This window comes from Ascaphus truei, chromosome 18 (genome assembly GCF_040206685.1).
Source record: "Ascaphus truei isolate aAscTru1 chromosome 18, aAscTru1.hap1, whole genome shotgun sequence".
Lineage (NCBI taxonomy): Eukaryota > Metazoa > Chordata > Amphibia > Anura > Ascaphidae > Ascaphus > Ascaphus truei.
In genome coordinates this window covers 8,628,606-8,643,271 of record NC_134500.1, presented here as the reverse complement: position 1 = coordinate 8,643,271, position 14,666 = coordinate 8,628,606, and the positions used below count along the sequence as shown (strand labels likewise).

At 50.2% G+C, this 14,666-nt stretch overlaps 1 protein-coding gene across 4 annotated transcripts in view; it reads left to right on the top strand.

The window, feature by feature from the left end:
- Positions 1-14,666, top strand: part of MEGF11 (multiple EGF like domains 11) — a 171,167-nt gene that overhangs the window by 16,368 nt on the left and 140,133 nt on the right. For all 4 annotated transcript variants that reach the window (XM_075575360.1, XM_075575361.1, XM_075575363.1 and 1 more), the window contains exons 3-5: positions 2,041-2,142; positions 2,852-2,952; positions 12,647-12,739. In XM_075575360.1, the coding sequence (XP_075431475.1) occupies positions 2,041-2,142; positions 2,852-2,952; positions 12,647-12,739 (296 nt within the window). The remainder of the gene's footprint in view (positions 1-2,040; positions 2,143-2,851; positions 2,953-12,646; positions 12,740-14,666) is intronic.

Genomic DNA, 14,666 nt, shown 5'->3' with positions numbered 1-14,666 from the left:
CGATCAGATGCATTGGAAGGAACCCCAACCCTCTCTAATAGTGCGCCTGAGGTCAGATGCATTGTAAGGAACCCCAACCCTCTCTAATAGCGCGTCTGTGATCAGATGCATTGTAAGGGACCCCAACCTTCCTAATAACGCGTCTGAGATCAGATGCATTTTAAAATTCTTCTGTATTTGGAACAAATTAAAATTCCACAGAATCCTTTAGGGATGCCCGGGGAACTCAAAAAAACACTGATCTACACAGATGCCCGTCATACTTTTAGCTGTAGGTTTTCTAGATCCCCTGTGTGTTTTCGGAAGAAGATCTTAAACTAAGATCAGGAGGTGACAATCCTCTAAAGAATCAACCTAGAATCGACAAATTGATCATCTCACCGAGTGTTCATATAATAACTTCAAATCTGAAAGATTGGTTGAAGCCCTGATCAGAATAAGCCTCTGTTTGACTTCTAATCGCCCTAAGAAATCAAAAGTAATTTCTGCTTAGAAAATCAGCAGCTGACCTTCAGATCTCTGCGACCCGAGATCGTCTCAAGTCCAGGACCCAGACTTAATGAGGAGTGTGTTCTGGGGAGGGCGGGGGAGGTCTGCTTGTGTCTCTGTAACTTTTATTCCGATCACAAGTGGAAGGTATTGATTTTGGGAGAGCAGAGGCAGAGTGGCAGGCACCCAAAATGAAATACCGGAATTGATTGGTTCCACTGACCAGGACGACTTTGTTACTTAAGTTGTTAATATCTCACACGGAGTGGGGTCAGAGATTGGGCAGGGTGTCCTTTCCAGCCATCATAAAATGTAAAAGAAGTAAGATTTGTGAATGTCACCCGCTGCCAGAAAGATGACAGATGTGTGAGTGCGTGGAGCGCGGGAGGCTGCGAGAGGCGACACAATCATACAGGAGAGAAAGCCCCGCGGGTGTGAGCACAGTGTGCAAATTCTGCTGCTCTGAGTCTCGCAGGGCTGCAGCCTTAGAGCTGTGTGTATGGAAAAGGTGCAGTGTGAAGAGCATAGGGTGCGTCAGAGCTGGAATAGCAGGGCAGCTGTAGGACGACAATGAAACAGCATCGATTACTGAGCTGAAGCAAATGGGAAAAACAGCTGGGAAAAGCGTTGATATTTGGTGTGTGTGTGTGTGTATGTGAGTGTGTTTATGTGTGTATGTACATGTATGTGAATTTGTATGTGAATGTGTGTGTATATACATGTATGCGAATTTGTATGTGTGTATGTACATGTATGTAAATGTGTGTATCATACTCATACATGCACATGCACATTCATAAACATGCACATACACACTCATATTCACATACATTCACATACATGCACATACACAGTGAATGTGTGTGAGTGTGAGTATATACTGTATAGTATGTGCATGTTTGTGTGTATGTGCGTGTGTATATTTGAGTGTCTGTATATGTGCATGTATGTGAGTGCGTGTGTGAGGGTATGTGTCTGCGTGTACATATTTGTGTATATATTTCTGTGTGTATGCAGCACATTGCTTTGCGTGTTATTGTACTGCTTTGCAATACGTTACAGTACCATCTTGAAGATAAGGGGTTAACCACATGTTTGACGACATACGTGTTGTAAATATTGTAGGTTAGATTTGTCACTCTCTTGTAACCTTTTTTTTCTTTTTGCATTGTGGAGATTTGAGTAAATAACCCCTGGGAGTGGATATGCAAATCAGCTGATAAAAAAGGCTCATTTATAATGTATGCAGTCCGCAGTGCAGGGCTGGGATAGGGACCAGAAACCTTTGCTCCTTCTATTACAATTAGGCTAAATCAGACAGCGAACCACTACTTTGTGTTACTTCAAGTCAAGCCGTTTGGCCCATCGAAAGACCCACATCATCCTATTACCATGTGACCTGCCATTGCACAGCTAAGCCTGAGTGGAGGAAGTGTAAAGCCAAGTAACACATGCAGGGACAGCTTTTTAACTCTTTAAACTGATCTGCAGGGGAGCTGAGGGTGGGTGCGAGTCTCCCAGATAATAACCCTTCTCTTTCCTCTCTCCCAGCTACGCCGTGACGGTGCAGGAATCCTACGCTCACCCCTTCGATCAGATTTATTACACACGGTGCACAGATATCCTCAACTGGTTCAAATGCACGAGGCACAGGTACCACCTCTGGGCGGGCAGGGGGGCTGCCAGGGGCCCTAACTTCAGGCAGATATTGTATAGGGGCTGTTAATAGATATATTGCTGCGCTGTCTCCCGTGGGAGAAACCCACGCGTCCCCCAGACATTTTAACAGCGCACCTAAGAAAGTGCTCTTTGCTGTTGTTTGTTTTGATCGTTTTCCTGCAGGATGTGCAATGTGTTAAATGCACTCGCTCACACACAGGAGAATAATCAACGAGAACAAATATAAGTGGAGGAGGAGAAGGGGGGAGCGCGGTGGTGTTGGGAGATGTAACTGCAGCTCTCCTCTGTGAGAGGAGGGAGAGAGAGGAGCGGGTATGATGCCTTTTATTGGCCCAACAAGTAGTTGATCTGTTACAAGCTTTCCTACCTCTCAGGGTCAGGGGAACCCGATGAAGACCCAGAGAGGTTGGACAGCTTGTAACGTATCAACTACTTGTTGATCCAATAAAAGGCATCACACCCGCTCCTCCCTCTCCCTCCTGTGTTACTACATGGAAGAAAGGACCAGCACGGACCCCCACCCTTCTTCGCCTCTGTGAGATGATACATTGTAAGCGGGGTATTTGGTACCCCAGGGCACTTACTGCTCCATGTAGAAGGGATTGGTGTGACTGTGGTCCCAGCTTTGCAGTGCTGGTGTCTCTGGGTGCCTGACCCGTGACCTGTCCATTCCTCTGTCCAGGATAAGTTACAAGACAGCGTATCGGCGTGGGCTCAGGACCATGTACAGGCGGAGGTCCCAGTGCTGCCCGGGATACTACGAGAGCGGAGACTTCTGTATCCGTATGTATTTATCTAGATGTGTCTGTGTCCTGCAGCTGTGTAAATGTTACATCTGTGAGGCTGCGTCCATAGTGCAGGAGACGGCGAGAGCGGCGTTGCTCGCGTCGAAAACAAACACTAGGACGCCAATGTGTTTGTCTGTAGTGCGCGCGTGCACAAGCGCGACAGGGCGAGCGGTGCTTGGCGCGGCGACAAAGTTTGAATTTCCCGCGCGACGGGCGGGTCACGTGATCGGTTTGCCCAGCTCCGTGATGTCACGGCTGCGCCCCCCACCCCATCGCGCAAACATGCAGGCCACGAACCTCAGCAAGTGCAGGCGCGCGTGACATCACGCATTTGGTCGCTCTCGGGCCTGCACTATGTCTGAGGCCTAACACACATTGGCTTGTTGTCTCTGTAAATGGGACAGACTCCTTACCCCTTACCCTCTCGGTCTCTCATGTCTGTGTCACCGTCACCCTTCAGTTAGAGGAGCAAACCCTATGGGTCCTAGGCCCCACTGATACCCCATGCTGCTATGTATAGGTTGTGGCTGGGATAAGGAATCAGGGGAAGTTTGTGCTGGGCCCTAAATGTCCAGACTGTCGAAAAATAATAGGGTGACTCCCGAAATCTTGGTTAGACTTGAATCTCTCATGGCCACCTGTAAGTGTGGCTAAAGGGAGAGGCAGTCTGTGGTGTGCATGTTAATATACGCCATATGTGTATGGAGGTCCCAGCGTGCGTATGGAGGTCCCAGCGTCCGTATGGAGGTCCCAGTGTCCGTATGGAGGTCCCAGTGTGCGAATGGAGGTCCCAGTGTGCGCATGGAGGTCCCAGTGTGCGCATGGAGGTCCCAGTGTGCGCATGGAGGTCCCATCGTGTGTATGGAGGTCCCATCGTGCGTATGGTGGTCCCATCGTGCGTATGGAGGTCCCAGCGTGCGCATGAAGGTCCCAGCATGCGCATGGAGGTCCCAGCGTGCGTATGGAGGTCCCAGCGTGTGTATGGAGGTCGCAGTGTGCGTATGGAGGTCCCATCGTGCGTATGGAGGTCCCATCGTGTGTATGGAGGTCCCAGCGTGCGTATGGAGGTCCCAGCGTGTGTATGGAGGTCGCAGTGTGCGTATGGAGGTCCCATCGTGCGTATGGAGGTCCCATCGTGTGTATGGAGGTCCCAGCATGCATATGGAGGTCCGAGCGCACGTATGGCAGTCCGAGCATGCGTATGGAGGTTCGAGCACGCGTATGGAGGTCCGAGCATGCGTATGGAGGTCCGAGTACACGAATGGCGGTCTGAGCATGCGCATGGAGGTCCGAGCACGTTTATTGAGGTGTGAATGTGCGCAAGGAGGTCCGAGCGCACGCATGGAGGTCCGAGCACGTATATGGAGGTCAGAGTGCGTATTTAGGTAGCGTGTGTATATATGCGTCAGTTAAAGGCGTATTATAATTTTTTTTTGTTGGATACGACCTTGTATTTGACCCCTACCGTCCGATTCCCCCTGATTTGACTCGATATATGTGTATGCACGTTTACTGACCAGTCTGCAGAGCTTTGTGGGAACAGGAAGTGTCTGTCTCAGAGGGGGGGGGGGGGGTTTCTCTGCCAGGCCGCTGTAAAGTCTCAGTATCCGGTAGCTAGGAATTCCTTATTATTGCTGGCTGGGAAGCACCTCTCTGTCCTATAGGCTTCCTGAGGACATATCAGGCTCAGTCTATATAACCCATCCTGACACATCCCTGCTTTTAAGATCAATATGTTGCATTTTAAAGCAGTACTGAGCATGACAACCGCCCCTTCTTGGAGCGTTCCGTTATCTGCTCTGTCACTTTGTATCATGCAGTTGGGTGTGCCCAGAGATACTCGGTATCCCGATACATTGCGGCACATGCAGGCGCTGCTGCGACAATGACATGGATACGGTGGTTTGCGGGGGGGGGGGGGCGGGGGGAGGTTGAACGCTGGCTGGATAAATGTTCTTTTTTTTTATGTCTGCGTTTGATTTTTGGTTAACACAGAGAGTTTTAGTCAGCTGCAACACACAGCGCAATGCACAACCCGCGCGTTCCACCGTAGTAGTGATTGGAATATTGAGGCCGGACTTAACACATTGGTTCATCCTGGTAACCCAGGGGTGGGCAACTCCAGTCCTCAAGGGCCACCAACAGGCCAGGTACTAGGGATATCCCTGCTTCAGCACAGGGGGCTCAATCAGACTGAGCCACTGATTGAGCCCCTTGTGCTGAAGCAGGGATATCCTGGAAACCTGACCTGTTGGTGGCCCTTGACGGCTGGAGTTGCCCACCCCGGTAATAACCCCTCCCTCCTCCCCCTGCAGGCAGCCCGTGCTCAGAGTGCTGCATTACAGTCCCTGCTTTGTACACACCTTGTATGAAGCGGCTCTCAGAGATTCGCTCGCTGCTCTGCAAACACAATCAAGGCGCTCAGCGGGCCCTTTGTTACTCTCCCCCCCCCTCCCCCGAGCTCCATTAACAGAAGAATTCCCTTAAAACGCGTGTCGGAGGCAGAAAGTGGCTCATTTGCTAAATGTAAGGCTGTTTTTTTTCGTTGGGAGGGGAGTGCAGCCTTTTGTGCCTCTAAATCTTGTTTCTCCACAATAGACCCATATAAAGCACATCCACAGGCAGAGTGTCCCCGCAGGCGGGGAAGTGGCATGCTTCCAGCATTGGGGGGGATAAAGTGCCACTCTCTCTCTCCTTCCTTTCAGTGTGTTTGCTCATGTGGGGAAGGGAGCACTCGAGATCTCCCACACACGAGCGCTATTCACCGTCAAACACCCTGCAACCGTGCTAAAAATAGGAAGGAGTAAAGATACTGCTCTTTGAAGTGGTTTACGCCTGGCTCAATATGCAATGCTGCGACTGAGTACGTAAAATAAGATTGTAAGCTCTGTGTGGATCTGTGGTATATAGCAGCTCAGCGTGTGGATCTGTGGTATATAGCAGCTCAGCGTGTGGATCTGTGGTATATAGCAGCTCAGTGTGTGGATCTGTGGTATATAGCAGCTCAGCGTGTGGATCTGTGGTATATAGCAGCTCAGCGTGTGGATCTGTGGTATATAGCAGCTCAGCGTGTGGATCTGTGGTATATAGCAGCGCAGTGCGTGGATCTGTGGTATATAGCAGCTCGTGGATCTGTGGTATATAGCAGCGCAGTGCGTGGATCTGTGGTATATAGCAGCGCAGGGCGTGGATCTGTGGTATATAGCAGCGCAGTGCGTGGATCTGTGGTATATAGCAGCGCAGGGCGTGGATCTGTGATATATAGCAGTGCGTGGATCTGTGATATATAGCAGTGCCGTGTGTGGATCTGTGTTATATAGCAGCGCGTGGATCTATGGTATATAACATAACAGTGCTTGGATCTGTATATAGCCATGTGTGGATCTGTGGTATATAACAGTGCTTGGATCTGTATATAGCTGTGTGTGGATCTGTGGTATATAGCAGTGCGTGGATCTGTGGTATATAGCAGCGCAGTGCGTGGATCTGTGGTATATTGCAGTGTGTGGATCTGTGTTATATAGTAGCGCAGTGCGTGGATCTGTGGTATATAGCAGCACGTGGATCTGTGGTATATAGCAGTGCGTGGATCTGTATATAGCCGTGTGTGGATCTGTGGTATATAGCAGCGGAGTGCATGGATCTGTGGTATATAGCAGCGCGTGGATCTGTGGTATATAGCAGCGCAGTGCATGCATCTGAGGTATATAGCAGTGCGTGGATCTGTGGTATATAGCAGCGCAGGGCGTGGATCTGTGATATATAGCAGTGCCGTGTGTGGATCTGTGGTATATAGCAGCGCGTGGATCTATGGTATATAACATAACAGTGCTTGGATCTGTATATAGCCATGTGTGGATCTGTGGTATATAACAGTGCTTGGATCTGTATATAGCTGTGTGTGGATCTGTGGTATATAGCAGTGCGTGGATCTGTGGTATATAGCAGCGCAGTGCGTGGATCTGTGGTATATTGCAGTGTGTGGATCTGTGTTATATAGCAGCGCGTGGATCTGTATATAGCCGTGTGTGGATCTGTGGTATATAGCAGTGCGTGGGTCTGTGGTATATAGCAGCGGAGTGCATGGATCTGTGGTATATAGCAGCACGTGGATCTGTGGTATATAGCAGCGCAGCGCATGCACCTGTGGTATATAGCAGCGCGTGGATCTGTGGTATATAGCAGCACAGGGCGTGGATCTGTGGTATATAGCAGCGCGTGGATCTGTGGTATATAACAATGCTTGGATCTGTATATAGCCGTGTGTGGATCTGTGGTATATAACAGTGCTTGGATCTGTATATAGCTGTGTGTGAATCTGTGGTATATAGCAGCGCGTAGATCTGTGGTATATAGCAGCGCAGGGCGGGGATCTGTGGTATATAGCAGTGCGTGGATCTGTGGTATATCGCACTGCATGGATCTGTGGTATATCGCACAGCGTGGATCTGTGGTATATAGCAGCGCAGGGCGGGGATCTGTGGTATATAGCAGTGCGTGGATCTGTGGTATATCGCACTGCATGGATCTGTGGTATATCGCACAGCATGGATCTGTGGTATATAGCAGCGCAGGGCGGGGATCTGTGGTATATAGCAGCGCAGGGGGTTGGATCTGTGGTATATAGCAGTGCGTGGATCTGTGGTATATCGCACTGCGTGGATCTGTGGTATATAGCATTGTGTGGAGCTGTGGTATATAGCAGTGCAGCGCGGGGATCTGTGGTATATAGCAGCGCAGGGGGTTGGATCTGTGGTATATAGCAGTGCGTGGATCTGTGGTATATCGCACTGCGTGGATCTGTGGTATATAGCAGTGCAGGGCGGTGGATCTGTGGTATATCGCACTGCGTGGATCAGTGGTATATAGCAGTGCGTGGATCTGTGGTATATCGCACAGCGTGGATCTGTGGTATATAAAGCAGTGCGTGGATCTGTGGTATATCGCACAGCGTGGATCTGTGGTATATAGCATTGTGTGGAGCTGTGGTATATAGCAGTGCAGCGCGGGGATCTGTGGTATATAGCAGCGCAGGGGGTTGGATCTGTGGTATATAGCAGTGCGTGGATCTGTGGTATATCGCACTGCGTGGATCTGTGGTATATAGCAGTGCAGGGCGGTGGATCTGTGGTATATCGCACTGCGTGGATCAGTGGTATATAGCAGTGCGTGGATCTGTGGTATATCGCACAGCGTGGATCTGTGGTATATAAAGCAGTGCGTGGATCTGTGGTATATAGCAGTGCGTGGATCTGTGGTATATAGCAGCGCGTGGATCTGTGGTATATAGCAGCACACTAGTCAGAGACCTGATGGTTACAGCAGCGTGCAGGCTGCTGCCTCTCTCCCAGTCACTGAGCGTCCCCCCTCCTTAGCGTCCTGTCGGGGTGACCTCTGTTTTATGCACCTATTGATCAGCAGCACAGAGACGCTGCTCCCCTCACACTGCGATACCATCTGCAGCTCGCGCCTTCTCCCTCTCACCGGTCACGTGAAGGCCAGGACAAAAAGTCCAGATCTTTTTCTTTTTACCATTAGAATAAGGAAGCGGTGTGGCATTTATATCAGAAGGAAAGGCCGGAAAAGAAAAATCAACAGTTATACTCAGTGTCACTCTGTAAAGCTGCACTCCGAGGCGTAGAACACGCAGTATTCCTGCTATTGCCTCCTTGTAAGGGCAGCATTTAACTTTTGGACAATTTACCGTGATACTCCACTTTAAAAATGATATAGATAATACACACACGTGTATGTGTAAGAAATATATATATATATAATGTAAATGGGACACAAATTCAATAAAAAAGAAAGATAAGAAGGTGTCTATGCACCACTAAGTAGATATCTCCCACAACGTGTCTGCTCTTTCATGCCCCAGTTCCAGCGCCGCTGGTTTGAGAGATTGATGTTGGCGTTTGTGAGGCTCCAGGTTGCCGGCGCGCCCCGCGCTGATCACCTGATGAATTCGCAGTGCGTGGCGCGTAATGACCACGGGCTGAATAATTAAGGAGACATTATTTTATCCTTGATCAGGTTGGCCTCTGCTCTGCGTGAACGCGACCCGCCACGCACATTGATTTCCCTCTCCGAAAGCGTCCCCCAGATAAACGCACGGCGAGGATATGTCATTGGCCGGATACGGGATTAACCCTTGGGGTCCCAATCAGCCAGGAGCCGGGCTTGTTTATATATGTCATTAAATTCCATGCTTGTGGCAGTTTCTTTTTTTTTTTTATAAACCTCAAAAGTTCTAAATATGTATTCTATGTACTGTAAAAAACGTAATCCTTAAACCCTGCTGTGTTTATCTTGGCGGTGAACGAGTTAAAGGCAGTGGTTTTAAAATAAAGAAAATCTGCCTTATAGTCAGTCATTTACTCTACATCTCATGCATCGACCTTGGCCCATTGCAGACGCTCTTAGCAGAACATCTTTCAGCTGTCTCTGTATGTTCTCTCCTCTTAGATTGTAAGCTCTTCGGGACGGGGATTCCTTTTTCCTAATAGTAATAGCATGTTCTTGTACAGCGCTGCTAGTTTTACAGACCCCGTCTATGCCCTGTGGAGCTTACAATCTATGTTTTTGGTGCCTGAGGCACAGGGAGATAAAGTGACTTGCTCAAAGTCACAAGGAGTTGACACTGGGAATTGAACCAGGTTCCCCTGCTCCGCACTCTGTGCCAGTCAGTGTCTGTACTCACTGAGCCGCTAAATGTTACTTTTATGCCTGAAGCACTTCTTCCCATTATGTGTTATTTGTAGTATACTGTATGTTATTTATATAATTATGTCCCGTGTATTACTGCTGGGAAGCGCTATGTATATTAATGGTGCTGTATAAATATAGATATACATACACACACGTGTATTACTGCTGGGAAGCACTATGTATATTAATGGTGCTATATAAATATACATATACACACGTGTATTACTGCTGGGAAGCACTATGTATATTAATGGTGCTATATAAATATAGATATACATATACATACACACACGTGTATTACTGCTGGGAAGCACTATGTATATTAATGGTGCTATATAAATATAGATATACATATACATACACACACGTGTATTACTGCTGGGAAGCACTATGTATATTAATGGTGCTATATAAATATAGATATACATATACATACACACACGTGTATTACTGCTGGGAAGCACTATGTATATTAATGGTGCTATATAAATATAGATATACATACACACACGTGTATTGCTGCTGAGAAGCGCTATGTATATTAATGGTGCTATATAAATATAGATATACATACACACACACGTGTATTGCTGCTGGGAAGCGCTATGTATATTAATGGTGCTATATAAATATAGATATACATACATACATACACGTGTATTACTGCTGGGAAGCGCTCCTGGGCGCGTGTGTAACGCTCTGCTCCTGGGTGCATGTGTGCAACGCTCTGCTCCTGGGCACGTGTGTAACGTTCTGCTCCTGGCTGCGTGTGTGTAACACTCTGTTACTGGGCCTGTGTGTGTAACGCTTTGCACTCCTTCAGCAGCGCTCTGCTCCTGGGCGTGTGTGTGTAACGCTCTGCTCCTGGGCGCGTGTGTAACACTCTGCTCCTGGGCGCGTGTGTAACACTCTGCTCCTGGGCGTATGTGTATCGCTCTGCTCCTGGGCCTGTGTGTGTAACGCTTTGCACTCTCAGCAGCGCTCTGGTCCTGGGCGCATGTGTGTAAAGCTCTGCTCCTGGGCGCGTGTGTAACGCTCTGCTCCTGGGCGCGTGTGTAACGCTCTGCTCCTGGGCGCGTGTGTGTAACGCTCTGCTCCTGGGCGCGTGTGTAACGCTCTGCTCCTGGGCGCGTGTGTGTAACGCTCTGCTCCTGGGCACGTGTGTAACGCTCTGCTCCTGGGTGCGTGTGTAACGCTCTGCTCCTGGGTGCATGTGTGTAACGCTCTGCTCCTGGGTGCATGTGTGTAACACTCTGCTCCTGGGCGTGTGTGTGTAAAGCTCTGCTCCTGTGCCTGCGCGTGTAACGCTCTGCACTCTCTCAGCAGCGTTCTGCTCCTGGGCGTGTATGTAACGCTCTGCTCCTGGGTGCATGTGTGTAACGCTCTGCTCCTGGGTGCGTGTGTGTAAAGCTCTGCTCCTGGGTGCATGTGTGTAATGCTCTGCTCCTGGGTGCGTGTGTGTAAAGCTCTGCTCCTGGGTGCATGTGTGTAAAGCTCTGCTCCTGGGTGCATGTGTGTAATGCTCTGCTCCTGGGTGCTTGTGTGTAAAGCTCTGCTCCTGGGCCCGCGTGTAACGCTCTGCTCCTGGGCGCGTGTGTAACGCTCTGCTCCTGGGTGCGTGTGTGTAAAGCTCTGCTCCTGGGTGCATGTGTGTAATGCTCTGCTCCTGGGTGCGTGTGTGTAATGCTCTGCTCCTGGGTGCGTGTGTATAAAGCTCTGCTCCTGGGTGCATGTGTGTAATGCTCTGCTCCTGGGTGCTTGTGTGTAACGCTCTGCTCCTGGGTGCTTGTGTGTAAAGCTCTGCTCCTGGGCCCGCGTGTAACGCTCTGCTCCTGGGCGCGTGTGTGTAACGCTCTGCTCCTGGGCACGTGTGTGTAACGCTCTGCTCCTGGGCACGTGTGTAACGCTCTGCTCCTGGGTGCATGTGTGTAACACTCTGCTCCTGGGCGTGTGTGTGTAAAGCTCTGCTCCTGTGCCTGCGCGTGTAACGCTCTGCACTCTCTCAGCAGCGCTCTGCTCCTGGGCGTGTATGTAACGCTCTGCTCCTGGGTGCGTGTGTGTAACGCTCTTCACTCCCTCCGCAGCGCTCTGCTCCTGGGTGCGTGTGTGTAACGCTCTGCTCCTGGGTGCGTGTGTATAAAGCTCTGCTCCTGGGTGCATGTGTGTAATGCTCTGCTCCTGGGTGCATGTGTGTAATGCTCTGCTCCTGGGTGCGTGTGTGTAATGCTCTGCTCCTGGGTGCTTGTGTGTAAAGCTCTGCTCCTGGGCCCGCGTGTAACGCTCTGCTCCTGGGCCTGTGTGTGTAACGCTTTGCTCCTGGGCGCGTGTGTAACGCTCTGCTCCTGGGCGTGTGTGTAACGCTCTGCTCCTGGGCGTGTGTGTAAAGCTCTGCTCCTGGGCGCGTGTGTAATGCTCTGCTCCTGGGCGCGTGTGTAACGCTCTGCTTCTGGGCGCCTGTGTGTAAAGCTCTGCTCCTGGGCGTGTGTGTAACGCTCTGCTCCTGGGCACGTGTGTGTATAACGCTCTGCTCCTGCGCACACGCGTGTGTAACGCTCTGCTCCAGGGCGCATGTGTATAATGCTCTGCACTCCCTCCGCAGCGCTCTGCTCCAGGGCGCGTGTGTACTGCTCCTGGGTGCATGTGTATAATGCTCTGCACTCCCTCCGCAGCGCTCTGCTCCTGGGTGCGTGTGTAACGCTCTGCTCCTGGGATCTTGTGTGTAACGCTCTGCTCCTGGGATCGTGTGTGTAAAGCTCTGCTCTTGGGATCGTGTGTGTAACGCTCTGCTCTTGGGATCGTGTGTGTAACGCTCTGCTCCTGGGTGCGAGTGTAACGCTCTGCTCCTGGGTGCATGTGTGTAATGCTCTGCACTCCCTCCGCAGCGCTCTGCTCCTGGGTGCGAGTGTAACGCTCTGCTCCTGGGCGCGTGTGTAAAGCTCTGCTCCTGGGCGCGTGTGTAACGCTCTGCACTCTCTCCGCAGCGCTCTGCACAGAGGAGTGTGTGCACGGTCGGTGTGTGTCTCCGGATACCTGTCACTGCGAGCCTGGCTGGGGAGCTGTGGACTGTTCCAGCGGTGAGTACAGACGCTCACACTGCGCGGTGAGTACAGACGCTCACACTGCGCGGTGAGTACAGACGCTCACACTGCAAATGAGGATAATTACTTTCTGTTCCGCGAGGATTCTTTCATATATATCTGTCTGCGATCTGCACAGTGCGCCTTTCATTCACGTACCCGCCCTGCACTGTGCGCGTTCCATTCACGTACCCGCCCTGCACAGTGCGCCTTTCATTCACGTACCCGCCCTGCACAGTGCGCGTTCCATTCACGTTCCCGCCCTGCACTGTGCGCCTTTCATTCACGTACCCGCCCTGCACAGTGCGCCATTCATTCACGTACCCGCCCTGCACAGTGCGCCTTTCATTCACGTACCCGCCCTGCACTGTGCGCGTTCCATTCACGTTCCCGCCCTGCACTGTGCGCCATTCATTCACGTACCCGCCCTGCACTGTGCGCGTTCCATTCACGTTCCCGCCCTGCACTGTGTGCCATTCATTCACGTACCCGCCCTGCACAGTGCGCCTTTGCTAGATAAAGTGACAATGAGTTGACATTAGGATTTGAACCTGGTTCACCCATAACTCCTCCTATTACCCCATATCCCCGCTCCCTATAACTCCTCCTATTACCCCATATAACCTCTCCCTATAACTCCTCCTATTACCCCATATCCCCGCTCCCTATAACTCCTCCTGTTACCCCATATAACAGCTGCCTATAACTCCTACCACATATATCTAACTCCTATTTCCCCATATAACTACCCCTTATAACTCCTCCTATTACCCCATATAACTGCTCCGTATAACTCCTCCGATTACCCCATATAACCGCTCCCTATAACTCCTATTACCCCATATAACCGCTCCCTATAACTCCTATTACCCCATATAACCGCTCCCTATAACTCCTCCTATTACCCCATATCCCCGCTCCCTATAACTCCTCCTATTACCCCATATAACCGCTCCCTATAACTCCTCCTATTACCACATATATCTAACTCCTATTTCCCCATATAACTACCCCTTATAATTCCTCCTATTGCCCATATAACCTCCCCCTATAACTCCTATTACCCCATATCCCCGCTCCCCTTGTTGCTCGCTGATACTAACGGGCGCCTTCTCCCGATGAGCCTTTGTGACGGATATACTAAGTGGTGCTAAGCACCTTGCTGCCTATCCACACCGATGGGTCTCTAAACTGCCGCATGTCTCCACATCGATGAATAAATACGGCAATTAAGGCCCCGTGTCAAATTAACAGTGACATAAAGCCCGATCCCCGTATATTCGCCTTATTTACCGGGAAACCTGCGAATTCCTCTGATCCCGTGAGGACCGCGAGACACAGGACGGCGTTCTCTCCTTTATCGAGTGCGTGGCTTTTTTTTTCCTTTTGAAGTAATTAGGAATATTAAAAGCAATGACTGTGATTGAGATAGAAACATCATTCATTCCTTTATACTTCCTCGCTGGGCAGGCGGCCAGCATATTTCATTTATGAGTTTTCTTCTGCAAAGCAAAAAAAAAAAAAGAAGAAGAAGAAGAAGAATGAAAGAAAGAGAAAAGGCGACGAGCCAATTACTAAATGAAATACATTCCTGTTTAACTCTTAGAAATGACACCCTGGACGCTCTTATTTGGGAGAGAGTTCCACGCAGACAGTCTGAATGGACCCCTTGTTGCAGGGGTGGGCAACTCTAGTGCTCAAAGGCCACCAGCAGGTCAGGTTTTCAGGCTATCCCTGCTTCAGCACAGGTGGCTTAGTCGAAGACTGAGCCGCTGATTGAGCCACCTGTGCAGAAGCAGAGGCTGATTAAGCCACCTATGCTGAAGCAGAGGCTGATTAAGCCAACTATGCTGAAGCAGAGACGGATTGAGCCACGTGTGCTGAAGCAGGGATAGCCTGAAAACCTGACCTGTTGGTGGCCCTT